General features: G+C 40.9%; 3 protein-coding genes across 3 annotated transcripts in view; 2 read left to right on the forward strand and 1 right to left on the reverse strand.

Moving 5' to 3' along the window:
* Positions 1 to 3,769: 3,769 nt before the first annotated feature.
* MRPL32 (mitochondrial ribosomal protein L32) lies at positions 3,770 to 9,659 on the reverse strand. Its single transcript, XM_006142988.3, has 3 exons — positions 9,490 to 9,659; positions 6,480 to 6,661; positions 3,770 to 4,314 (listed from the first exon to the last, which is right to left on the reverse strand). The coding sequence occupies exons 1-3, from the start codon at positions 9,617 to 9,619 to the stop codon at positions 4,060 to 4,062; spliced, it is 567 nt and encodes a 188-aa protein (XP_006143050.1). The 5' UTR covers positions 9,620 to 9,659; the 3' UTR covers positions 3,770 to 4,059.
* Positions 9,660 to 9,791: 132 nt separating this feature from the next.
* On the forward strand, positions 9,792 to 20,902 carry PSMA2 (proteasome 20S subunit alpha 2). The gene is made up of 8 exons (XM_006142991.3): positions 9,792 to 9,893; positions 13,269 to 13,345; positions 14,578 to 14,710; positions 16,238 to 16,360; positions 17,296 to 17,377; positions 18,696 to 18,769; positions 20,471 to 20,528; positions 20,618 to 20,902. Exons 1-8 carry the CDS (start codon positions 9,853 to 9,855, stop codon positions 20,732 to 20,734), a joined length of 705 nt encoding a protein of 234 aa, XP_006143053.1. The 5' UTR covers positions 9,792 to 9,852; the 3' UTR covers positions 20,735 to 20,902.
* Positions 20,903 to 25,129: 4,227 nt separating this feature from the next.
* The window catches only part of CUNH7orf25 (chromosome unknown C7orf25 homolog), a 5,357-nt gene continuing 3,307 nt past the window's right edge, over positions 25,130 to 27,179 (forward strand). Inside the window, exon 1 of the mRNA XM_006142990.2 lies at positions 25,130 to 25,147. The gene's annotated coding sequence lies outside the window, so the exon portion shown is untranslated. The remainder of the gene's footprint in view (positions 25,148 to 27,179) is intronic.

Raw genomic sequence — 27,179 nt, forward strand, 5'->3', positions numbered from 1 at the left:
AATGGACCCGAGGGTCGTCACCAAGAGTTAGAAATACAAAAGAGCTAAGATGGCACAGTGAGACTCCTAGAAAATTATTCTCATGTTACTCTTTTTTTTATTCAAGTATTACTAGTTTTCCTGAGTCTGATAGAGGAAAATGTTGAACATCACCCCTGGCTTCTATCCATTAGAAACCAGTAGCCATCCCTAAGCCTTACCCCCTTCCAGTTGTGACAACTAAAAATGCAGAAATTATGGAAAACCCCCAGGGGTGGGAAGGGAATTGCTTCTGGTTGAGAACTACTGGGCTAGAAGAATGCCAATTAGAACATCGGTATTCTTTTTAGCCACTGAAATGTTACTATTAGGGAATGTTGAAATGATACAGCTGCACAGTAATAGCATTTTGAGCTTTTCTCCTGAAGAATGCTCTTGGAAAAAAATGTATTATTAATCAGGCTGCATGGACCCAGGGGGAAGGATGGGAAGAGGGTTAACGGGAGCACCCCAAGGGAGAGCAACAGGGACCCGTAGGCCAGAGGAAGAGAAGCCCTGCCATGAGGATGGTGGCAGCTGTTTTGCTGGCAGCCGGTTGCCTTTCCTCAGGATTGCAGACAGCCCTTTCTCTGCCTGCACTAATCCTGTCTGCTAGCCATAGGCTGATGGCTCTAGTAGAAACAGGCCCTGTGCCCAGCAGGGCTGGACCTGATGTTTATTTCGCTGGAGAAGGCTCAGTGGAATTCACCTGCTGCCCCCTAGTGAGGCCACACGGTGATGCTCAATAAATTGTGGCAGTTCTACAGCAGGCTGCAACTGGCAAGCTGGCTCTGCACTTGAATACCAGGATCCAGGAGACCTAGACATGTGGTCCTCGGGTGGCGCTCCTTCCTCGCTCCCGTTTACATCCTTGACATTCACTAGTGACTTCACAAACAGAGAAGGTGAATGCACAGGCCACCAGGGGTGGCAGGAGAGCAGGGACAGGGTAACACAAAGGCATGATAGCAGCAAGGAGCTTTTTCAGCAAGGTAAAAAGTCCCCCTGGGAAGAGTGGACCAAGTCATCCCACTGAAGACCAGGAACATGCTCTCCACTGGTCCCAGGTATTCTTGGTGCCACAGTAGAAAACAGTGAAGAAGAGCAGCTGGAAGAGATACCATTCTGTCACAGAGACAGAGGAAAACGCTAATGTAGACCATGGAATGAGCCGCAGATGAAGACAGAGCACCTATTTTTGTGTATGTGCCAGGAAAAGAAACACAAATTATAGACAGTAGCACAGATTTAGAGATGTCAAGGGGGCTAATCCTGTGCCTGAAACATAGCAACTGCACATGGAAGGGTGGGGGTGAAAGGAGAAAACAGTTCTTTGGGAAGTGTGAAAGCAATCCCCTATCAACAAAGCCCCCAGCCCCCAGCCTCTGTATTTCCTGAAGGGAGTAATCCTGACTCCCTTCAATATAGTCTAGTAAAATGTCACATCTGATGATGTAGGGAGTGAGTAGAACAGGGGAATTAGTATCTAATGTCCCAAACATGAATGAATCAGCTACAAAAACTGGCTTAATTCAAACTCATGCTCTTTGGTGTCTACGATGATAAAAACTCTAAGTATGCAGTGGTTAAATACATTACAAAGGTAACTTCGAGGGGACTCCTTCCTAAAAAAGTGATAAGCACTCTCCTTTATGACATGGTTTTCTGACATGAACTACACATCTGGTTTTGCTATCTAGTATGTTTCCTCGGGGGATGCATCTAACCATTTCTATCTGTTCAGGAGTAGAAACCAAAAAACAGCTCTGCCCACATTCTCACCAGGTCCACCTGCCATAGAGCCTTCTGTCTTAGCTTTGGTGACTGCAACTGAGTGGCTTCAACAACAGACATTTATTTCTCCCAGTTCTGGAGGCTGGGTGAAGTCCAAGACCGAGGAGCCTGCAGATCTGGTTCTGACTATGCTTCCTGGTTTACAGATGGCCTTCAACTGCATTCTCACATGGCGCACAGCAGAGAAAGAGCACTTGTATTTCTCCCCATACGGGCACTCATCTCATTTATGAGGGCTCCACCCTCGTGACCTAATTATCCCCCAAAGGCCCCAACTCCTAATATCATCCCATTGAAGGATAGGATTTCAACTTGGGAAGAGGGCAGGCCAGGATACCATAGCAGTAGCATGCCACTCTGGCATGCTGGATCCACATGAAGATTGGAAGTTTGGTTTCTGAGTGAACCTGTATGTGCCACATGTGTGCAGGTACCCATGATCCTGGCAGGCTGGAAAGGCTGGGGGAGAATCCCAGCATGAGACACCACTAAGGGTATCTGTCTGTCTCTCACTCACATTTTCTTTTCTAAATCAAAAACAAATTGTGAGGGAACAAGTAACAGTCCATGACCTCAAAGGGCAGGTTGTTACCTAGAGGTATCATTTAAATCTTGTCAACCAGTGATATTAAGTAGGCAGTTACATATATCCAAGTAGGAACCTAATTAACCTCAGCTCTCATCAACCACTGATTCTGTTTTTTGTTTTTGTTTTTTTTTATGTGAGGTTTTTGCTATAGGATGAGTGCACTTGCCAGAAAGACAGAGACAGAAAGTGAGAAATCACCCCCCAGGGGGGATGGCCACACAATCCCTCCTCCTCCATTCTCCTCTCCGGATCTTGGGCACGCACGCACATGCGCCCGGCGTGAGTTTAAGCCACCGGGTCTGGGACAAGAACCTCGGTTGACTATACGGGAGTCCAGCAACATAGCCATTATGCCATCTGCTGGTCCCCATCAACCACTGATTCTATCTCAAGCACACCTACCTTAAGTTTAACATGCAGCACTTGTACAATTTTTCAGAAGAAAATTTACCTGTGGAGGATTGCCTCAACAATTTGCAGACAACCAATTCCTCTAGAATCTGTTTTTATGCTTAGAATGAGCCAGGCCTTGAAAGACTTGTTCACTGAGGTACTTTTCTCAGGCTCAGAACCAAGACAGTGATGCACCTCCTGGATTATGTGCCTTCTTTCGGGAAACTGACTCCTGTGATTGGTTTCTCCTTTCCAAAGGAGGTCAGTCAAAGTTCTGAGTATTCAGGTTACTGTGACAAGCATTTTGTTTGAAATGTATCTGTGGGCTTCATCTTATTTTGTCAATCAATTTTCCCTGTAACTCTAATTCTCTTATCTTATTGTGATGTGTCTTAAAAAGCTGTTTCATGTCTCCTTTATTTATTATTTTATTTTGAATTAGGCAGGAAACAAAATACGAAACTTTGGGTCCAAGGTAGACATACGAATGGGAAAGTGGGGGAGAAATAAGAAGTGAAGTTAAAAAGTTTACTGTTATAGAGGAAAAAAATGATTGAATGTAAAAGAAACTAAAAGGACATAGTAGAAGGAATAATGCAAAGAAAATATTCTTAACAGTTTCTGTGTACTGTGAGATCTGCTCATAGCTCTACTAAAAATCTCTCTCCCCAAATCATAGGATGCAAATCTCATGAACTAAGCTGAATGTCATTTTGATTTAATGTAAAATGTAAAGAACTATTTCTACCATCTAAGTAAACTAGAGTAAAAGTGAATTCACCAAAGGCAACTATAATTTGCAAAGACAAGAAATCAGAACAAACCTTTTTCCTACTGCCACAACTACCATCTAAAAAACAATATAAAGAATTCAAATAGCCTATTTTCATGTGCTAAATATATTCATGTTATGCATTTTTTTTAAAGAAAAATCACTGGCAAACAAACCAGAGCCAAAGCACAAAATTTCTGCTATAAATTTTTAATTATTTGTTTTATTTTTGTTCTGGGAATTTCATTTACTTAAAACCTCATAGTATAGTGAAATGGAAATATTAGTCCATTGAAACTTTGTATAAATAAATATTTTCAGAGTTTATTCATGAAGTATTCTTCAAATGATCCCCCACAAAACTTATAAAGAATGTTTTAAACTATATTGATGATTTAAAAATAAGCACAGCAACAACACAAAAACAAAGAATCTTCATTTTGTCAGGAGAAATGTTTCAATCTGAAGTTATCCTCTTTTAACACTGTGGCTGTCAGTTCTGGGTGAACCAGGATGGCCGCTTTCTCTCTCGTTCAATGATCCTCTTGCCCTGATCTTGCTCAGACGGCGTCTCTCCTGTGTACAGCACCACGGTCTCCACGGCAGGAGCCTTGAAGGGGCCCCCTTCCTGTTTCCCTATCTGCCGTCTGATTTCTTCAGTCTCCTTGCGCACCTTCTCATAGCAATAGCCACAAAGCACGTGTTTCAGTTTCAGATGACCACATTCGGGGCACATGTCTATATTGTTCTTTAAAACAATAAACAAAAAATACGTTAATAAGAGGCAATATAATGCACAAATAATCACTAACAACTTTCTTAGAATAATCATGCTACCTGGGACCAGCGGTTAGTATAATGCCTATGTCGCTGGACTCCCACGTAGTCGACTGCTGTTCGCGTCCTGGACCCGGTGGCTTAAAACTCACGCCGGGCATGTGTGCCCAAGATCCCGAGAGGAGAATGGAGGAAAAGGGATTGCGGCGTGGCCATCCCCCCTGGGGGGTGATTTCTCGCTTTCTGTCTGTCTGTCTGTCTGTCTGGCGAGCGCACATGCCCTATAGGAAAAACCTCTACAAAAAAAAAAAAAAAGAATAATCATACTACCTGAAGTACACACACCATTTAGTTCAATCATACCTTAATAAGGAAACTGAAGATAACCATCACTGAATTTAAATTAGTAGAAACATTGGGACCTAGAACTCAGGTCTGCTGATGCTGAATCTGGTGTATTTTACTTAACCACAGCAATCATATTTACATATAAAGATACCCTATTTCTCTTAACTCCAAAATCTAGAGTCCATTGACACAATGGGTGATCCGTGCAGTCAGCACCTTAAATGAGAGGCCAAGGAAGAGCAAAATTCACCTTGTCTTTCCACCTATCTTGGGGATAAAAGGAAGATAAAAGCATTTACAGGTTGGCTGCTTCTGCTTTACCACAGTGTAATTCAAATACCTAGATGGAACATGGACTTGGTACATGGTGCGACTTTTCTCTTTATCAATATAAACACTGATGGGACCAGCAGGTGGCATGGTGGTTAAGGTGCTGAACATTCTCATGTGGCTGATCATGGTTCAGGTCCTGGACCTGGTGGCTTGCTTTCTCACTTTCTCTCTCTGGTCAAAATAAAATAAGTGAATAAATAAAATTAAAAATAAATAATTCTTTAAAAAAATTATAAACACTGATTATTCCTTAATGTAAAATCCCATGTTATATTACAATCTGAGGTTATTTTTATGAGTTTTTAAACATGCCCATCCAACTTTAATGATACAATAAGATAGTTATAACCTGTAAAAAAATGTTTTCAACTATTATGAAGGTAGATTTGAAGGAAAACATGAAGAAAAAAGTAATTAGGAACATCAAACAAGCTTCAAACGCTTCATGAAATTGCTAACATTTGTGAGGCAGGTTATTAAAAGAATTTTATTTTCTGAAAGAAACAATCTTTCATACTACTGGCCTCAGCAGAGTCTCATTTTACTCCACTAATCTGGACTGCATGTCCAACTGAAGGGATGAAGATACCCACAGTCAGTCAGTCGGTCTTCTTTTCATGTACGAACTAACCGAACATAATATTATACCTAGCACTAAGTAATTCAAGGAAGAAAATAAATGCACAGAATCAGAGGTATTCTTTTCTCTCAGAATAAGTGGATTTAGGGAAGTCATATAAAAGACTGGTATAAGATCATATTCCTAAAATTAAGTCTTCTCAACCCAGTTGAAGGAATGATTATAAATCATAAGTAATAAAGTGTTTTCCAACACCAACACCAAACTTAAGTTCAGCCCCACCACGACTCGGTTAAACTTCTGGCTTAAGAGCTAAGGACTGGGTGAACACAGTGAACATTGCTTCAGTTTCTTTATCCTAAAAAGGAAGAAAATAATATTTGCTTGGCGAGTTGAGAGGACATGATAATACCCTTAAGACCCTGAGTACATTCTAGGGACTATGAGCTATTGTGGTGGTGGTCTCAGGGTCTCCCTCACAGTATTTTATTAAAGAACAGAATAAGTATATAAGGACTTATAAAATCCAAGCTCCGACATACCTACTGCTCTGACTTTAATTTTAAGCTCTATCATAATTAAGATAGTTAACCATTTCTAGTTCAAAGTCCATAGCTCTGGACTGATATAATTCATAATTCATAAGTAATAGAGGCTTTTAAACCTAGTCCAATCTCTCATCTCCAAATGCCTTCCTTGACTGTTTCCAATATGTAGGCTAAAGGAGAGTAGACACACGTAATGAAAACACTGTGTTTTATTTAGGCCAGAAGAAAGCAGACAAGTTATCTGAGAATAACTGGTCCATAGGCCATATGACTATGCCAGTGACACTACTCACATAGCAGACTTGAGGAAAGCACAGCACATATTACCTTAACTTTTATAAGCTTCTGGGGGTTTCTTCTCCGACACCGGTTCACTTCAATGCTGCGTCTGCTTTTAGGAGCTGCCATCCAAAAGATACTGTCCAAAAGGCTGGAATTCTCCTCACTTGGACTGGTAGCATTTGCTGGTTCTGTCAGTATGGCTGGACCCTCAACTGCTAATGCTGGTCCTATAAAATAAACCATGGAGACACAGAATGGGTTCCTAGCTTCTAAATGACTATTTACAGTCTTTCTCCTTAACAATCAACACCAATGTCAGCACACAAACACACACACATTCAGAACGTTAAAATCAATACGGCAACCTTAGCTATTAATATATACTATACAAAAAGCAATTCTAAAAAAACAAAAATGCAGGGCAGTCCCTGTGGCTTGGTGCATTAAGGGTGCTGGACCCCACATGGCCCACTGCGGGATTTGAATCCTGCTTAAAAACACACCAGGTGAATGTGCATGCATTCCTAAAATCCGGAGGGAGTGGAGAAATGGAGAAGGGATTGTAATCACACTCTGGCGGGGGTTGAATTCTCCCTCTCCCTCTCTTTGTCTTGCTTGGTGTGCACACACACCCCTGGCAAATTAAAGACACACACCCACACACACAACACAAATAGAATATTTTTCTTAGAGGTATCTGCAGAAATGCAATCAGTAAAATTCTATCATGAAACACAGAACTGAGGAATTTAGTAGTGAACATAAATAAAAATCTGGTAGAGTAGCCTAACTTTAACAAACAACTGCCAATTGTTCCACATTCAACTTATCTAATTAATTTACAAGTAAATCTAAGACTGAGATTATCTGAAGATACTTTGGATTTGTATCAAGATAACTGAACATTGGGGACCAGCAGTTAGCGTAATGGCTATGTCACTGGACTCCCACGTAGTCGACCGCGGTTCAAGTCCTGGACCCGGTGTTTAAACTCACACCGGGCGCGTGTGCGTGCATGCCCAAGATCCCGAGAGGAGAGTGGAGGAGAAGGGATTGCGGCGTGGCCATCCCCCCTGGGGGGTGATTTTCTGCTTTCTGTCTCTCTGTCTCTCTCTGTCTGGAGAGCACACATGCCCTATAGCAAAAAAATAAATATTTCTCAAAAAAAAAAAGATAACTGAATATTGATCCTTTTTTTTTTTTTTGAGAGGTTTTTGCTATAGGGTATGTGCACTCGCCAGAAAGACAGAGACAGACAGAGAGACAGAAAGCAAGAAATCACCCCCCCCCCGGGGGGGGATGGTCACACCACAACCAGCAACCAGTTCTCCTCCATTCTCTTAGGATCTTAGGCACGCATGCTCACGTGCCTAGTGTGAGTTTAAGCCACCAGGTCCGGGAATAGAACAGCGGATGACTACATGGGAGTCCAGTGACATAGCCATTACACCAACTGCTGGTCCCAGTCCTTTTTTAATTATATTCAAACTGAGTTGGTTCTTTCTCAGATAACCTGGTATGCTCCTTAAGTCAATTAGTTCTTCATAATATTTAATCATGGTTCCTGCCTGTCCTCTAAGGAAAAGAGATCAGCACTTCTTTATATGATATAATTGATGTGACCATCAACATTTTACTCTTTTCTACTTTTTTTGTTTATAAAATCAAAGAGATTCCTTAATCCTTTCCTTACTATTCCTCAGACTTACTTTCTTTGATTTTAAGAACTTTTAAAAGCACACAAAGTTTTTAACACTCAAGTGTTCCCATTTCAATATATCTAAAAGTAATGCAATAGGGATACAGACAGTGAAAGCAGGGCCTCAAAAACAAAAACAACAACAAAGTAACACAATGCATAGCCCACAGATTAACAACACAGGAGCTGATGTGCCTGTGTGGGACCCTTCTGAGCCAGTACTTCAGCTGAAACATGGAGACACCTACTGGATTGTTGTGAAGCTTATCCCAGGAAGCACAGGTGGAGAGCTTATTTAGCACATTGCTGGACATATAGTGGTACACATCTCTTTGCAGACTGCCTGGGTATTATCACTTTGGGATATCTCCGAAATGGAGCAAAACGGAAATGCCAAAGCAATGAATTTTAACGTCCAAGATACTTCTCAGTAGCATTTATTCCTGAAGGAGACACTGGAATCAGAACTCATGTGCACAGAGCTCTAAATACCAGAGAAGGACGAATTGCACTCCATGGGCATCAGAGGGTGGGAAGACCAGCAAAGAGAGAGAATAGGGATCCAGATGCCGAGGGGAAGTGCAGACTACTTTGTCCCAATTCCCTGCACCAAGAGACTTGACGGAACTCTCTAGCAAACCTTCTAGGAACTAAGTCCTGTGTCCTTAGGATGATCTCAGGTCACTGAGAGTGCCAGCCTCAGAGAACTCAACGCTACCAGGAAAAGTTACTATTAGTTCCAGCCAAGACACACCCGAACTTCCGTACTTAGGAAAACAGCTTACAACTGTCATGATATATTCCTCCCAACTCATAAGTGTCTCTTAGAGATCTGAGAGCCATTCCTTTGAAACATAATCGCCAGGAACGATGGGCCTTAGCTGCCAGCTAGCAGACGCCGCTGGCCTCGTTGCATTTTCACACTGGCCAACCGCTGTCTACTTCACTTTTAAGGCGCTATGTCCCCACACTTCTGCTCTTCCTCATCCTCCCTCTCAAAGACCCAAATCTCAGCACAAATTGCAATGGAGCTCAGCTCTACCCCGGTCAGTAGTTACTGAATACAATCTGTTTTCAGCGCTTTCACTAAGGTCCGGCTGCGTTTACCTTTGATACACGCTAAGATGCTTGGATTACATTCTATATATGAGCGGATAAGGGGATTTGGGGTTTTATCGGCGGAGGCGATGGCACGCAGAAATAGCTGTGGGTTGTGCTAAGTGAAAGTCACAACAAGGTCCCCTACGCGCGGAAGCCGATCAGGCCCGGTCTAAGGGCTGGGGGAATGAGTTGTGTGCCACGCTGCCCCGGCTCCCCTCGCCCAACGTCCTGCCCGCGGAGGCCTTCTTTACCTACCCCACGGAGCACTAGGGAAGCCTAGCCGACTCTGCTGAAGCCTCCGCTGCAGTCCTTCCCAACAGTTTCGGAGCAGCCCCCGGGCAGCTGGCCACAGCGGAACCACCAGCACCAGCATGGCCGGCGCCATCTTTCTCTTTACATGGGATCCACTCAACCACCGCGGTGTGTCCCTGGTTCGAGCATGCGCACAGATGCAGATTCGGGGAACCCAGCCCTCAGAACTACAATACCCAGCATGCTCCTGAAAAGGCTCTGCCCCTCATCCAATCACGAAGAGAGAAGGAAGGGAAGTAGAGAGGAGGGGGACGGCCCTGTCTCAGTGCGCATGTGTGCGAGTGTGCCTTGGCTCTCTGGTTAAAGATGGCGGAGCGCGGTTACAGCTTTTCGCTGACTACATTCAGGTATGGGAAGGGGTCCTCAATGTCCTCCGGCCAGCTGAGGTTGCAGGAGCTCCGCCGACTTCATTCTTTCTGTGTTGGATTCTGGCTTGGTGCTTCTGGAGGGTCCAGTAGGGACTGGAGGTGGGAATGCGGCTTTGCAAAGTCATTTGCCGGGCCAGTCTGGGGTCCGGGGAACAGCGGTGCCCGGTGGCCGCGGGAGGGTCGGGGGATCCGGGCGGAACTTGGGGCTGCAGGACAGGGAGAGCCCTAGCTAGGCATTCGCTTCCACTTTGGAGATTAGAAAAGAAGGCAGTTTTCTGTTCAGAATTTAGGATTTCTTTCTCGGTCCACGTAGGCCTGATGTGAAAGCCTCTGAAACTCGGGATCGTGATGAAATACGTGGTGTCTGTCTCTTTTCTCGGGGAACTTCGACTTCACGGTTACTTAGGTCTATGTCTGTGCCTCCGTTTGGCACGAGTGTCTTTCTAAACCTCCAGCTTTCGGTTTCATCAACGCCCTGTTAGCAGCGTTAGGACTGAAATATAAAAGTACTCTCATTTATCAGTTAGTTCTTACCGGCCTCAAAGTACTAAGCTACAATATGCGTTAGAACTTTTACTGGGAGGGGCTATGTTTACTTTATATAAAGGTCTTAGACTTTTCTCTTGTAGAACAAGTGTTTAGTAACTATACTTTTCAAAATCAGGTGAACTGTTGTAGTGTGAGAAAACCATTGTCAAGAATTTAAAAAGTAGACTGTGGAAGGATTCTGATTTGACCACTTAAAGACAGTAATGTCCCATTTAGTTCAAACTAGTCCTGTCTGATGGCTAAAGACAGCGGGCTCTAACTTGTTGAGTCCTTTTTATGTAGGTGCACCTTCACCCACTCCCATCTCCAACCTGGTGAATGACTTATGTCACCTCCTATAGATGAGCTGAGCACAGTTAAATTAAATAGCCTGTCAGATGCCATCCTTGAGAGGCTGAGTTGGCATTCAGACTGGGCTCTTTCTGATGGCAAAATTTTATACACTTTCCATTACATTATGTTGTCTTCCTAAAATCAAAAATACTTTCCTCTTTGCAGTTTTCACTTAGAAATTAAAGTATATAATCCCCTCACTGTTTTTTGGTAATCTTTAAATAAATTTAATTCTGCAGTAAAAGCTATAATATACAGTGACAGAAAACATGTACAAAGTGGTCACTGAACAAGGCAAATGTGGTCTTTTACCTCGAAGAAAGCATTTACAATCCTACTGAGGCTGAAATATAAAGCCACCATGGATCTTGAGGACTTGAATTCCCCCCTCCCTTTGGTAAGGTTTTTGCCATCGGGTGTGTGTACTCCCTGGATTGACAGAAAGGGAAAGTAATAGAATCATCCCACCCAGGGGACATGGCCACAGTGTAATGCTTTCTCCATTGTCCTTTTGGGATGTTGGCCACACATACACAAGTGCCCTGCATGATTTTCAAGCCACAGGTCCAGGGCCTCAAACCATGGTGGGCCATGTGAGAGGTCAACACCTTAACCCCCACACCACTTGCTAGCCCCAAGGCCTGCATCTTTTTATAAAGAATCTCTTGTTCTTTATTTTGTTTTGTTTTTAAATGCTAGAGAGTGCTCACACTCACCAGAGGGAGAGCTGTAAGGAACTCTTCAATAGAGCATGGTTACACCAGAATCTGCTTTTCCCCATTTCTCCATCTTTACAGGATTTCGGGCACACACGTGTTGGATGTGTTTTTCAGGCTGTCAATCCTGTCAGGATTTTGGACACACATGCCTGGCACGATTTTCAATCTGCTGGGTCTGGGATTCGAACCATAGTCATGTGGGATCCCGCTTCCTTAACCACTAGGCTATACAGCAGGCCCACAAATTTCTTCTTTTTTTTTTTTTTTGAGAGGTTTCTGCTATAGGGCGCGTGTGCTCGCCAGACAGACAGAGAGAGACAGAGAGACAGAGAGACAGAAAACAGGAAACCCCCCCCCGGGGGGGGGGTGGCCACACCGCAATCCCTTCTCTTCCATTCTCCTCTCAGGATCTTGGGCACGCACGCACACGCGCCTGGCGTGAGTTTAAGCCACCGGGTCCGGGACTCGAACCGCAGTCGACTACGTGGGAGTCCAGTGACATAGCCATTACGCTAACTGCTGGTTTCCCAAATTTCTTCATTTTGATAAGCTTTTGTTTTTTTTTTGTTTGTTTGCATGGTGTTTAACATGGTGAATTCAATTCTATTTTAGTTAAAAGGAAAACATTTGTTTCTAACCTGTTCTAATTAGAATCAATCTACTGATATGGAAATGACTTGATAACTATAGGATGAAAAGTTATTTTGTGGATTACATGATTGACAATAAATTAATAAACAGCCCCAGCCCTGGTGGAACAGTTGGTAGCATGCTGAGCTGCAGTGCTGGAAGCCACATGGCCACCATGGTTCAAATCCCAGGCCTCGTTGGCCTCAAACAGCCAATATATACAAATTCCCAAGATCCAAGGAACTGCAGAAGTAAGGGGGTCGTACGTAGTATGACTAGACCTTGTAGAGTGCGCCCCTTTTACCACTGCCATGCACAGGCTCTATCATGAAAAAAAGAAAAGCATTTCAAAAATAAAAATAGTGTTGTCAATAGGTGGGATGGTGGTTAAGGCGCTGGACCTGACTGATGACACTTTGAAAATCATGCTGGGCACATGCGTGCATGCCCAAAATCCTGGGAGGAGAAGGGAAGGGAAGGGAATACAGCATGGCCATCCCCTATGAGGGGTGATTTCTCACTTTCCCTCTTTATGTCTCTGTCTCTCTGTCAAGCATACATGACCTATGGCAAAAACCTAAAAAGTAATAATAATCAAGTAAAATAAGTAAACAAATTGGTGCCCACTACTGAATTCTGGAAGATGTCTTTCAGGTGAAAGAAGGAACATACCTTTAGATTGGGTAGTCAGGAGAGGCCCATTGCTTATATTTTTGAGACAGGCAGGTGAAAAGGACCCAGCTGTTAGGAAATTGAAAAAGAGTTGTCAACAGAAAGTGGGAAGGAAGCTGAGAAGGAGCTTGAGCTTTTAAAGGAACTAAAATAAGGCCAATTTGTTTGAGATTAGTAGACAAGGAGCTAATACAGGGCCTTGTAGGCCAGAAAAGGGATCTTCATTTTAAGTGGCAGACAGGAAATAACCAAAAGAGAGATCGGTGCTTCCTTCCGACTGCATTCAGACCACCTTGAAAACTTTGTTCTGTGTGAGGTCACGATAGATTTCAAAGGCCAGCTACTCTTTGGGTCTGATGAATGAGCTTTGACCTAAGTATCTGTCCTCTCTCAGAAAAAAACTGCAATAAGTCTTTGAGAATATTTGGACTTACCTGTGTTTCTTTTTAAGCCCTTCTGGTAAACTTGTCCAGATTGAATATGCGTTGGCTGCTGTAGCTGGAGGAGCCCCCTCAGTGGGAATTAAAGGTAATTAAGTGCTTCATTTGTTTCAGATACCTATTAATAGTTATCCTATTTGGAGGATGGTGGCTACTAGTTAGTAAATAATTTATAAATAAGTTGGGACCAGTAGGTGGTGTAGTGGTTAAGGTGTTGGACACTCCCACATGGCTGACCACAGTTTGAGTCCCGAACCTGGTGGCTTGTTTTCTTACTTTCCCTCTCTCTCCCTCTTCCTCTCCCTCTCTCCCTCTCTTACACTCTCTCTCTCTCTCTCTCTCTGTCTCTTTCTCTGGTCAAGTTAAAATAAATGAATGAATAACTAAAATTAAATAAATAATTCTTTAAAAAATAAGTTATAGCAGCATAATTTTAAGTTAATTTTGTTCATTTATTAGTATTTCAAAGTTTAAAGAAAATAATTATAATAAGTCTAAGGAGGCTATTAAAATTTCTTCTAAAGTAAATATGTCACCTTTATCTGTTAGTTGTGATGACCTACAAATAGTTTTTCCTGTTCCAAAAACTGAGTGTTTTTTTGTTTTCCATTGATTGCATCACTGGTCTCTGGCTATTTATAACCTTTCTGCAGTTCAGAAAAAGTTAATTATGAAACATAATCTAAAGGTATGGTTGCTGATTTTCTGGTAACCTTTTTAAAAAGTCTGTCGTTTGTTTTAAATTTCATATTATAAGAACAATACCCCAAATAGGAGGAAATGCATTATTTTAAATCACGTAAACTCTGAAGTATTATAGAGTACTTTAAGAAAGGTTGTATATAGGGACCAGCAGATGGTGTAATGGTTACATCACTGGACTCCCACATGGCGGACTGCGGTTCAAGTGCCAGACCTGGAGGCTTGAAACTCATGCCGGGCATGTGTGCATGAGTGCCCAAAGTCCCAAAAGGAGAATGGAGGAGAAGGAATTGCAACGTGGCCATCTCCCCACTCCCCTGCCCCAGGAGTGATTTCTTGTTTTCTGCCTCTCTGTCTGGCTCTGTCTCTGGCAAGCAGGTGTACCCTATAGCAAAAAATCTTTCTAAAAAAAGAAAGGAAAGGTTGTATATAAATGACCAGTGAGAGAAAAACTGATTGACTGTTCCTTAGACAATTTAGACATAGAAATCTAGAAGGAAACATTTTATACATTAAAAGAATAAAGGAGTTTGGGTTTACTGTGTTCATAGCTAACTGTTAAAACAGTCTCTAAATGATTAAACATTTAGTTTCTTTTCCTTTTCTTCTTTTTTAAAGCTGCAAATGGTGTGGTATTAGCAACTGAGAAGAAACAGAAAGCCATTCTGTATGACACACGAAGTGTACACAAGGTGGAACCAATTACCAAGCACATCGGGCTGGTGTACAGTGGCATGGGCCCGGATTACAGGTACCTTAGACTGCGTACACTCTTCCTCACCATCTCATGAACTGTCCTGATCTATACATTGAGGAGAAAAATCAAGGGGCGCTTTCCTGGGTGCTTTCCTTGAATCTTCCAGCTTTTTCTTGCTTTGTTTAGCAATGCAGCCTGACTGTCAGCTGAGCTCCTTTAAAAAGGAGAATAACTCAGTGCCACTCAGTTGCAGAAGAGGACATAGATACAGTACTTACACCACTTACCTCTGTTTTGTGGCTCTTCCCTTCCAGTCACTGTCCCTCTTCTATCTAAGGACTAGGCATAAGGAGCTTTGATGTTCTCTTATGTACTTTAAAAATCAGGAAGCAATACATGTTATAATAAACTATATTTTAAAATAGATCAGGCCTCAAAGGATCACCATCCAGAGTTAACCTCCTACCTTTATTTCTGTTATTTGCAAAGGGATAAAATTCTTAAAGGCCACTGAAAGTTACACAGCCAGCCAGGTTCCAGACACTCATGTGGTCACTCCCTTTATATGTCATAGGAAAAGAGAATAACCTGTAACGTGAGGGTAGCAGCAAGTCAAGAGAGGCCGCCAGCTTTCTATGTTTGTCATTTAACAAGTGAAAGAAGTGTCACTGTATTACTCAGGACTTCAAAGAGCAAAATGGGTAGAGCCAGAATTTCCCTTTAACGAGTCAGAGAAAGCAACAGAGTTGTTGGAAAGTGCTCAGGCTTCACCACGGCGGACCCCGTGACCACCTTACAGAGGGATACTGCACTGGACTGCCGTTGTCCGAGTAGACAGCGAGGACCCGAGTACGGGCTAGGGAGAATGCGACTGTCTCAGATCAGTATGTGAGCCGGTAAAGATGTCTTCCTTACCCTGTTAATCAACTTAGGTTCTTACATAATGTCGTCTTCGTTTCTTTTGACAAATTGCACATTTTTAAAGTTATAAGTACTTTTTGACTATTGCTTAATCTCCAAAGGACATTCTTTGAATTTCAGGCAGAGAGATTAAGTTATACAGACTTTCTTGCTATTTTCAATCTCCAAAGAATCCTTTCTGAATTCCAGGCAGAGAAAGTAAGGCATTCTGTGGAAAAGACTGAGGCAGAATGGGAAAAATATGCCCCAAATTGTGTGTGTGTATGCATTTAACTGTATGTACATAGTGTTAGTTGGAGTGAGTTAGAAAAAGAGTAACTCTTATTGGGTTGAGAAGGAAAGTCTTCAAGAAGCTATGGAGGGAAAAGAAAGCTTTCATTTTGTGCATTAAATCTGTTACTTTTAAGCTGATGGGTACCTTAGTCCCTAATTGTCTTTCTTTCTTCTTGTTTATCTCCTATTATTTATCTCCCTTGTGCTCTTGTTATTTTCTTCTAGATCAGTTAGAATCATTTAAGAGTAGCACTGGCTTTGAGTTGGTAGTTATTAATAAAGAGATCTATATTAAACTTGTGCTGTTGGTATATGCCTATAGAAGGAGAATGGTTCTTTATGTAGCAAAGCACCTTAATTCTAATTAAATCGTACTTTTCCCATTAGAGTACTTGTGCACAGAGCACGAAAACTAGCTCAGCAGTACTATCTCGTCTACCAGGAACCCATCCCCACAGCTCAGCTGGTACAGAGAATAGCTTCTGTAATGCAGGAGTACACCCAGTCAGGGTAAGTTGCTTTATTACTTGAAATGGTCAAGAGTTAGGGGAAAAAAATCTTTTTTAAGAGTAGATGGGGATAGCTAGTGTTGTGGGGGTTGAGACCTAGACTTAGTGGCTTAAAAACATGCTGGGAACATGTGTCTGCGCCCAAAATCCCAAAGGGAGAAATGGAGACAGGACTATGGTATAACCATCCCCATGAAGGATGTTTTCCACCACCCACTTCCAGCTTCTGGTGAGCAAAATTTAAGAAAAAAGAAAAAAAACATTGAGGTATAAATGGAAGGGGACTTGCTATTCCTATATTTGTTTAACAAGTAGAGAAGATTATGGTGCATTTTTCTGATTTTAACTGAATCTAGAATGGTTTTATAAGGAAAAAATAGATGTTTTCTTGTCCATATTATTGCAGGAAGCCGCTTCTAGATATAAGTTTTTGTGCCAGTGATTAAAACTCTTCTTTACTGACCAACAGTAATCAGAACTTCCAAATTTATGTTCCCAACCAGAAGTTATTGTAAGCACATGATGAAAGCAATAGCTCTTTGACAAATTCATCTTTGTTTTAATTCTAGTGTTCTTAAGTTTGGGTAGGATCAGACATGTAGAGAATTGACATGTAAACCCAGAGGAAAAGCTGTATTAGGTGAAAGTTGTCATTTTGTTAAGTCCCTGAACATTACTCCGTGCTTACTAACCCCAGAGTCTTTAGCTTACACTTCATCTAATTCAGTATTTTTAACTTCTGTTCCTCATTACTATAAAAAGAGTTCATTTTTAAGTCATTTACTCAGAAAGATCTTAGTATGTTTTAAGGAATTTTTAAACTCAGTTCAGTTAACTTGATAGTTTGCTTTACTTGAGAGTATTGGTAAATTCTTACTTGAGGATGACTTTAACGCCATGTATGTAAATACCTTTAATTTTCCTTTCTTTCTGCAGTGGTGTTCGTCCATTTGGAGTTTCTTTACTTATTTGTGGTTGGAATGAGGGCCGACCATATTTGTTTCAGTCAGATCCATCTGTGAGTACCATTACATGTATTTGAGAGGTGTGCTAAAAGTGCTCTTTGAATATCTAATAAAAATAAAAGCCATAAAAAGTTTAACATTTTAGCAGAATTTTCTGTTTTTCATTTGAGCTTCAGAAAGTATGAACTAGTGTGTATTAATTCATGCACTTAAAACTTTGGTAATTCAGTCTTCCTGATAAGTAAGTTCTGCCTTATCACCTGAGAAGGAAAAGAAAAAATATTTTGGTTCTTTGTAGTTAAGCCAGAAATATAAGTACTTTGGGGGACCAGCAGTTAGCGTAATGGCTATGTCACTGGACTCCATGTGGTCAGCTGTGGTTCGAGTCCTGGACCCAGTGGCTTAAACTTATGCTGGGTGCGTGTGCGTGTGTGCCCAAGATCTCGAGAGGAGACTGGAGAAGGGATTGCGGCGTGACCATCTTCCCTGGGGGGTGATTTCTCGCTTTCTGTCTCTCTCTCTCTCTCTGTCTTTCTGGCAAGCACATGCACCCTATAGCAAAAACCTCTCCAAAAAAAAAAGAAAGAAATATAAGTACTTCGGGAACTTGGTGAGCACATTGTTACCTCGCCTCTGAGCTTCTGAAGCTAAATGGCAAGCTTCTGTCCCCTTCTTTCTAGTGGGTGACCAAAGGTCACCATCTCCACAATCCTGATTGCATCTTTTGTCCTGTTTTCTCTGTCGTATCTAAAAGGCAGTTGTTGTATTTAAGATATATTTGCTGTGTTTCTTATGTCACTTTCTCTAGGAGCATGTGTATATTTTCCAACAAATTCGGCATGTTATATCTGACACATTTCAGCTATTTTTACTATACCTTTGATAACAAAATATTAAAATGACTATTTTTAATGACAAGCTATCTTTTTAATTAATTCACTAATGACAAAGAGTTGATGTCATTTTTTAGATGTATATGACAGACTTTTAGAGCCCGTCAATCTCCTAACCTAAAATATTACTTGTTTGCTACAAGTTAATTCAGTTTTCTTAAATGGCTTCTTTACAGCATCTGTGTATAACAAATTGGATCAACAATAACTCATTATCAGTTTGATGAGTTTTGATATGTGTAGGTAAATAAGGAGGCCACCACCACAGCTCAGATAACAACTTCTCTGTAGTCTCCAGAAGTTTCTTTGTGCTTCTCTGTTTCCATACCTCTAACCTTTTAAATAATAATTATTCTGTGACATTTTGTTTCATTCTAATAAATATTCTGTGACTTTAGAAGTTAGAAACTAAAAAATAAATGGCAGGGTAATAGGGTTATACTGTTTTAAGATGTATTTCTTTTCTCTTCCTGATTAGGGAGCTTACTTTGCCTGGAAAGCCACAGCAATGGGAAAGAATTATGTGAATGGGAAAACTTTCCTTGAGAAAAGGTAAGCTCGTGGTAACTAGGTTCATTAGCAGATTGACTTTATGGTCGTTAGTGCTCTTTGAGAAATATCAGGGCTCTAAGCAAATTTGTTGTCTTGCTCTGCATTTGAACCTAATTCTAGACAACAGAAATTTCTCTCCCTCTTGGCTTCCTAGTAGTGTAAGTGGTCTCAAGGGCATCGTGGTCTGCATTCTTATATTGCTCCCTAAATAGTTTTGTTTTTTTACTTCATTTTCCTACCATTTCAAAAAAGAAAGTAAGATTTGGAGTAAAAACTTTGGGAAGAAAAATTATGTTTTGTTAAACATTTTAATAATTGAGGCCGGCAGGTAGTATAGTGGTTAAGGACCCTGGACTTCCCACATGGCCAACCACAGTTTGAGTCTTGGACCTGGAGACTTGCTTTCTCTCTTGGTCTCTCTCTCTCTCTCTTTCTCTTTCACATGCACGCTCTCTGTCCATCTCTGGTCAAATTGAAAATAAATAAATAAATACAGTTTTAAAAAAAAATTAATAGTCTATATTATGACAGTTTAAAAAATTGTGAAACCAGGTATCTAATGTTGAGGCAGATTACATAGGTGATGTACATGCCTGATAAAAATTGGAGCACTGGGGCTAGCAGATGGCATGGTGGTTGGGACGCTGGACCCTGACATGGCCAACTGTGGTTCAAATCCTGGACCTGGCAGCTTGCTTTCTCACTTTGTCTCTCTCTCGTGAGTGTGCGTGTCCTGTAGCAGATTGAAGAGTAATGATTGTGATGAGTGCAATTGAATAAATTATTCTAAGCAAAAGTGGAGCACTGTGAAAACTCTGCTATCGGTGCCCCTGCACAACAAACTGTGTTCGCTTACTTCCAGCTGTATTGTAGACTCAGCATTACTGTAGTCCTTTAACAAAGCGTCCTACCTTTTGAATGGGAAAAAAGGAATTTCTTCTAAATTTATTGTATGAGCAAGATAGAGAGGAGACAGAAAGACAAGCACCCCAATAGGATCTTCACACCCTCACCCAGCCCAGCCTCAGCCAGCCCTGGAGCGTGAGGGTGTATGTGCATAGCATGTCCAGGGAGGTCTCAGACACCAACTGGGCACCTTCCAACGGTCAGCTTGACAGTGTTGTGCCCAATCCTGCCTCTTGAAGGAGAAAATTTTGTAATTGACTTTAACTATCAGGTGAATCGTCTCAGTACTTTTTCCATATAATATTAATGTTAAAGCTATGTAAATCTTAGGCCTGGGATTAAATGGTAGTTTAAATAATCTTAAGATTTAAAATATTTGCTTCTCCTTTTATACCTTAGTAAGTCATCTAAACATGTTACATATTACATGTTGTAACATGTTTTATTACAGCATATAAGAGCAAACAAAATTTTATCAAAAATCTGATTTTCTGCTTTTTTTTTCATTATAATGTCACAATCCTGATTATGTTAAAGTGTTTATATTTAAGATGTTTCCTAAAATAAAATGATTTATGTGCTTTTCGTGATGCTGAGAATTGAGCACCAAATACATCAGTTTTTTATTTGGGGACAGGTGTTTAAGGAGGTAATTAACACTTAATGTGTAATTTAGTATTTGAGAATGTTTTAGAGTTTTTTTTTTAATCTTATGTTACTGCTGTCATTGTATTTAAATAATCGTTAAGAATGTAAACAGTGCCATTAAGCATTGCTTTTTTAAAATAAATTTAGATACAATGAAGATCTGGAACTTGAAGACGCCATTCATACAGCCATCTTAACCTTAAAGGTTAGCTCAATATCTAATAACCAGATTTATAATGATATTATAATTAGCTGCTTAGAAAATTGACCATTTCCCCCCTCCCTCTTCAATAGGAAAGCTTTGAAGGGCAAATGACAGAAGATAACATAGAAGTTGGAATCTGCAATGAAGCTGGGTTTAGGAGGCTTACTCCAACTGAAGTTAAGGATTACTTGGCTGCCATAGCATAATGATGAAGTGACTGAACAATCTGGGATTTCAGATAATCCATCTATAATACTTAACATGTTTAAAGTATGTTTTGTTTTGCACACTTTTTGCATACTAATTTCTACATGGGTAATCGACTGATGTTTTTAAAATGATACTTATAAATCATAATAAACTGTTAAATCCAACTTACAGCCTTGCAGGAGTTAGTAAAATTTCAACATAGTTATTTCCTGCCTTTTAATCACAGTTGATTGTGGACACTCCATTACATAAGAGAAGAATGAAATTACTCTTCAGTTGTCATGCACCTTTGGTTAAATCAGACCTTGATGCCCTCTTTACTACTAGATTCTGCTGTATTTTCCTAGAGCAAAACATTCGTTTTGATAAACAACTGCTTTTAGCTAAGAGAATCTGTGGACAGTCATGGATCCAAGAAGCACGTCAGGAAGCATAGGTGGTTTTAGGCACATTTAGGTGTAGGTTAATGAAATCCTGCAAGATTATACTGGTCATTTTAGAGTGCTAAGGCAGATAGACTTCCTATGGGAGATATATAAGTAAATAAATAATAATTTGCTGGTTCCTGTTGTCTTTCCATCACAGGTAGGTAACCATTTCAAAGGAGCCCTCTAGACTGATCTTTTTCACTCAAGAATGAACATAAATGCTGGTAATAAAGTACTAATACTTAATGAATCAAAAGTGTGGCTTAGGGAAGCAGCAGTTAGCGTAATGGCTATGTTGCTGGACTCCCACGTAGTCGACCGCGGTTCGTGTCCCGGACCCGGTGGCTTAAAACTCACGCCAGGCACGTGTGCGTGCATGCCCAAGATCCCAAGAGGAGAATGGAGGAGAAGGGATTGCGGCGTGACCATCCCCCCTGGGGGGTGATTTCTCGCTTTCTGTCTCTATGTCTCTCTCTGTCTGTCTGGCGAGCGCACGCGCCCTACAGTGAAAATCTCTCACAAAAAAAAAAAGTGTGGCTTAAAGATCTCCCTCATTAATGTATGCTTAGTGTAATCAGAACCATTGCTATAAATAAGGTCCATTGAAGCAAGCAATAATGGGGGCTCTCAGACGTGCTTTCATCTGTCAAGGCATAGTGCTTGTTTGTTTTTTAAGGAATCTTAGAATAAAAGCATCATTGGTCTGCTTCACAGGACATAGAGTTTATGAGTGTCATCATTCTTACTAACATGAAGACATAGTAATTCCATGTTAAAATATAGCTTGAGATTTTAATTAATGATTTAGTCCATTCTTTGTTACTAAGAACAGAAATACTAGTCTGGGTGATTTATAAATAGAGTTTTACTTAGCTTATTGATCCTGGAGGCCCAAGGTCAAGGGGCCAAATCTGATGAGGTCTTCTTGGTGGGGATTCTGCAGAGTACCCAGAGATACAGGACATCACATATAGGGGAGAGCAAGAGCTTGCACATCTCTGTCTGTCCATGTCTCCATCTCATTCCCTCTTATAATCCTACTAGGATTCAGTCATGGGGCACCACCGTGGGGACCCTGTCCACACCATAATCAGATTAAGTCTCTACCCTCTTAAGACTGTTACAATGGCTCAGTAAATTTTAGCACATGAATTTTGGGGGAATATATTCAAATCACAAAGTTAAGATGAGTTTAAGGAGAAAGAGTTTTATCTTGGACCATTTTTGACAGTATTCCCAGTTCCACCACCTACCATCGCTACTACACTCATCTTGTTAGAAGTGGCAGAAGTTTTGTAGAAAATGGGAGATTACTGCTTCACCTGCTGTTTCAAAAATTTTATCTTAAAACCCCTTGTTTAATCTCTCCTTCTAGGCTCTGGTATATTGTGACTCTACTATACAAGAATATAGTAGTAAAAAGGACCTTTGAAGGCCAGTCTCAACTCTTCCACTTACTGGCTGATTGTGCAGTCATCTTAGAGGGTTTTCTAAGGACTAAATTTGATACCACAAGTGAAAGGCTTGACATAGTTAATGGTCAGGTACCCTGCAGGTGGTAGCTGTGCTGCATTTGTTTTTCTAATACCCAGTGTTAAAAAAAAAATACAAATCAAAAAAGAGTAGAGTCATAGTTAAGACGAAAGGAAAGTGCATGTAGGTTCTCACTGGGTGCTGACAGAATTAATTATACAGAAAAAAAGGGGGAAGAATTAGCTGAAGCAAATGTGGCCAGATTCTTTTTGTGCTAATAGACTTAGTTCTGCAGAATAAAGGGTTCAAAGATATTACCTGAAGCAGGTGTGATTTAGGTTCCAGCTTCCTGACACGACTAAATGCAAAGGCGGTTGCAGTTGCAGCTGCCTTCTCCCTTTGTTCTCAGTCTATATATTTCATTGTTTTTATGAACTGTCCATTTAAAAAAATTTATTCTAGGGCTGGCAGGTGGTGTAGTGGTTAAGGGCGCTGGACTCCCACATGGTTGACTGTGGTTCAAGTCCTGGACTTGGCGGCTTCCTTTCTCACTTTCTCCTTCTCTCTGTCCCTCTGATCAAATTGTAAAAAAGTCAAGAAATAAAGTTAAATAATAAAATAATTCTTAAAAAAAATTATTCTATGAAAAAGAAAGGTCTTAACACTGTAATCCACCCCCAACCCTCAGCTAGCGCCAAGTCACGGACACATGCGTGCCCTCAAGGAGGTCTTTGCATTTGACCCAAGAACCATTCCATGCTGGATTGCCTCATAGAATGTTGCATTTTACCACTGTGCCACTGCCTGGCACTAAGCTCTACATTATTGTCCCAACTCGGGAAACTCAGTTTTTTGATGTAGCAACTCATTGCATCTCAGTCAAGAGTCTTGAATTATTTCTAACTTGAGTCTAGCTTCTCATACACAAACATCATATCATGTTCCTAATGTTCATAACCCTACCAAACATTTGATTCCATTTGAATTTTCTTAGCCTTTAAACATGTGTCTTGACTTGTTCTATCTTTTGTCTTTCCCATTTCCTTAATGACCTATAAATTTAAATTTACAAAATTATGAGCAATGAGGGGACAGAAGGTAGTGTGGTGATTAAGGTGCTGGACTCCCACATGGCCAACTGCAGTTCCCAGATCTGTGACTTAAAGCACTGGGCATGTGCGCATGCATGCCCCAAATCCCAAGAGAATGCAGGAGAAGATTGTGGCATGGCCATCTCCCTTGGGGTTGATTTCTCACTTCCCCTCTTGGAGAATAAAATGCAATGACACGTGATGTAAAAAGAAAAATCTAGACAGTTTAGTGGAATTTAGTTGAGCAAATCTTAACATGATTTGAATTGGGCAGTTTTTCCCACACCGACTTCCAAGCTACTCCAGATAGCTTTATGGTCAGCTCAGTATTTTAAGTTCCAGAAAGGAAAGTGACATACAAAAACAAAACTGAAGAATGAGATAGAAAAACAACATTCCAAAGTTCTCCTGCATTTACATATGTTAAAAGGCCAAATGTCTGTGATTAACAGAAGTCTAGTCACTGTGATTGGCTCTAACCTAGCAAAAATAAGAAAAAGCCTTATCGAAACGATATTTCAGTTTGTTTACAGAAACCAAGGAATAGAGAGGCTTTTTGCATATTCTTTAACAGTGGGAATGTTTAAAAATCATGTATCTGGGGGCAGGAAGGAGCTAAAGATGAAAGGTGGAGTACGTATGGGAACTAATACAGAACTTTAAAGTTACTGAGAGCTGATAGAATGGACATTCATTAGGTGATGGGGAACGTAAAGAGTTTTCATTTATTACTCGATAATTTTCATAGAACAAAACTGCCAACTCTTCAGTATTTAACCTCACCTTTTTTCTCATGTGTCCTGTTGGTGGTGTAGCAATTTCTCCGAGCCTCCGTCCCCTTGAAAAGGAGAACAAACTAATGTTCAGCGATGCCCAAGAGCATACTCATAGGAGTTGGTGGCCTTGTTAGATTAGAATCCTAACTTCCTGGAGATCAGTCGAGTGGGCCTGCGTTGATGTCACGTTGCCTCACGTAGTTCCTTCAACAGGTCTCTTCTTGCCACCTCGTTGTCAGAGACCTTTCCAGAACTAATGATATCTGGCTGCCAACTAAGTGGTAACTTCCTAAGCATGAGTGTGAAAAGTTAGATAATTTTAGCACTTCATCAAGGCCATAGCACTGAGTTCCATTTCCCAAAGCTTAGACGGTATATAAATGTGGTCATGTACAAGATGAGAACATAAAACTCGACCATATTCACTTTCTCTGTCTAGTATACCTAAATCATGTTTAGTTTGCTTTTCTTATGACTAAGTATACTATTCTATTTCCTAAGGAATTTTCCTACTTAAGATACTGCCTCACAATTTTACTTTGCTTTTTCTTGTATGCAGCTGTCACCAATTCTTGCCAGATTCTTCCAAGAGAATTATAACACCCTCTGCATTCTGTTTTTCTCTCACGGTCAGTTGTCAGGTAATCTGTACTGGTTCTTTCTCTCATGCCTTGGAGAAGTTGCTTCCCTGAAACCCTCTATCTTCCTGCTTGAATCCCCTCTAGTTGCTTATTTGAAATTGTTCTCCTCTCTCAATTGACTGGGTCTAAAACTTATAGGTTAGACATAAGTTATCTCCGCATTTTGAAAGCATTACCCCCACTCCCTGGTAGAGTCCAGTCTTGCTGATGGGAGACCTAATGCTATTGTATATGTATGACTTTCCCCTCTCTGCAGCCCTTGAGACTTTATATCTGTAGTGTGAAATTTTACAGTGCTATCCTTTGGTGTGGGTTTAACATTCGTTGGGTTGAGCACTCAGTAGTCTCTTTCACTGTAAAAACTTTTCAGTTTAGTAAATTTTCTGGTATTTTTGAAAAAATTTCCTCTTTCTTTGCTTGTTTCTAAAATTCCTGTTAATTGTACGTTGGACCCTTTTGTTTCTGTTCTTGGGACTCTCTTCGTTCTACTTTGTAGTAAATTTCTCCAACTCTTCTATTGATGTCTTAAAGTTTGGGGTATCACTTTTACTTTTGAAGAACTGTTTTTGCTCTGCCACGTCCTCTTTAAAAAAAAAATGTTTCATGGCCAAAATATCTTTTATTTGTGAAATTAGTGAGATTACTTTTTTAAAAACTATTTCCTTCTACTTTGTGTTGCCTTCAAATTCCAAATAAAAAAATGTTTAAAAATGCTGTACTTTGCAAGTAAGGGCAACACTTATTTACAGTGAGGAAGCTAAAGGTCAGTGTCTACAAGCCATTTTTCAGGGGCTTTATTTTCCACTTTCTCCAGAGAAGAATAGGATTTGAGGAAGATGGACGAGGAGGAGAGGGGATCCTAGCATTTTGGGAGGTTGCACAGAAGGGGTAGATGGTATTTTACCATTCAGTAGGAAAACTGAACTTTTCATAATGGCACTTTTCCCATCCTTGGTTGGTTCTTGAGTCTGTAACCCCTCTGATTCCATCTTCAGCATCATGAAGTTTATAATCTATTTTCCCTGCCCGAGGGAATGATGGGTAATGACCCAACTGCATTGGATGGAAGAGAGGACTTACGTCTCTTATACAGACTTTCTGGCAATCCCCATTTTCAATCCTACCTCTTCCTTCTACTTCCCAGTACTTGGAGTTCCAAAACCTTTCTGGGGTTTTGGTTTGTGAATTCATTTCCTTACTAGCCCCTTCTGCAAGCAGTTTCCTCATGTCTGCTGATTCCATCTGCAGACAAACTATGACTGGTTTCAGATAACCTTTCTGGCTCACTTACCTGTAAAACATACCTAATTTTTAGTTTGAGAGGATTAAATAGTTTATTATGCCAAGTCCCGGAAAGATGATTTGAAAAAATAAGAGAAAACAGTAATAGTTCACAAAACAGAAGATGTGGCCTCTGGCCCAAACCTATTATGGGCTTAGCTGGAACAGAGGAGGCTCCTGGTTTTATCGGGGAAAAGTTCCTCCTCAGGCTCCCATTTAGGTCCTGTGTGCAAATGAAAAGTTGAATCCTCATTGGTTAGTGCAAGTTTCAGTACCGACGATTGAGAAAAAGTTAAAAGCTTAGTCTGTGATCTTTCCAGAAACCGAGTACATGAGTAACAAGTAGCAAAAGGCTACTGGACCCCCTGTAAGATTTAGACCCAGTTAGGCACTGACTGTTGAAATCGGCGTATTTGGAGTTCACAATGTCCTGCGAGAAACTAGGCTTTGACTACATAGTTCCTGCTGCTCTTCTCTTCCAGATACGCGTTGGCTTGTCTCCTCTGTTCTTTTTGCTTTTGTGGGTTTATCCCCATTTTTATGGCTTTCCTGTTATTTAAGTAAGGTTTGGGGGAGGAGGATACTTAGGGTTCATTTTAAGGAATCCTCACTAATATTTCAAGTTACCTTTATTTTCTCAAAGCCTTCTTTCTGGGTGACACTAACAGGCTAGTGCAGAGGCGCCCAGTCATTAGTCCGCTGCAGACCGGCAGCACGAGAGCCAGGAAAGTGCAGTGGAAAGCTGTTGGTC

The sequence above is a fragment of the Tupaia chinensis genome, unplaced genomic scaffold, assembly GCF_000334495.1.
Source record: "Tupaia chinensis unplaced genomic scaffold, TupChi_1.0 Scaffold000088_1, whole genome shotgun sequence".
Classification (NCBI taxonomy): Eukaryota; Metazoa; Chordata; class Mammalia; order Scandentia; family Tupaiidae; genus Tupaia; species Tupaia belangeri.

Excerpts from the sequence above, each read along its gene's own strand:
- MRPL32 (XM_006142988.3), bottom strand. The coding sequence starts at position 9,619 with ATGGCGCCGGCCATGCTGGTGCTGGTGGTTCCGCTGTGGCCAGCTGCC. Across the intron at positions 6,662-9,489 it reads CTTCCCTAGTGCTCCGTGGG|GACCAGCATTAGCAGTTGAG; the intron begins GTAGGTAAAGAA and ends TTTATTTTATAG. Across the intron at positions 4,315-6,479 it reads AGAAGCTTATAAAAGTTAAG|AACAATATAGACATGTGCCC; the intron begins GTAATATGTGCT and ends ATTGTTTTAAAG.
- PSMA2 (XM_006142991.3), top strand. The coding sequence starts at position 9,853 with ATGGCGGAGCGCGGTTACAGCTTTTCGCTGACTACATTCAG. Across the intron at positions 14,711-16,237 it reads GGCATGGGCCCGGATTACAG|AGTACTTGTGCACAGAGCAC; the intron begins GTACCTTAGACT and ends TTTTCCCATTAG. Across the intron at positions 18,770-20,470 it reads AAAACTTTCCTTGAGAAAAG|ATACAATGAAGATCTGGAAC; the intron begins GTAAGCTCGTGG and ends AAATAAATTTAG.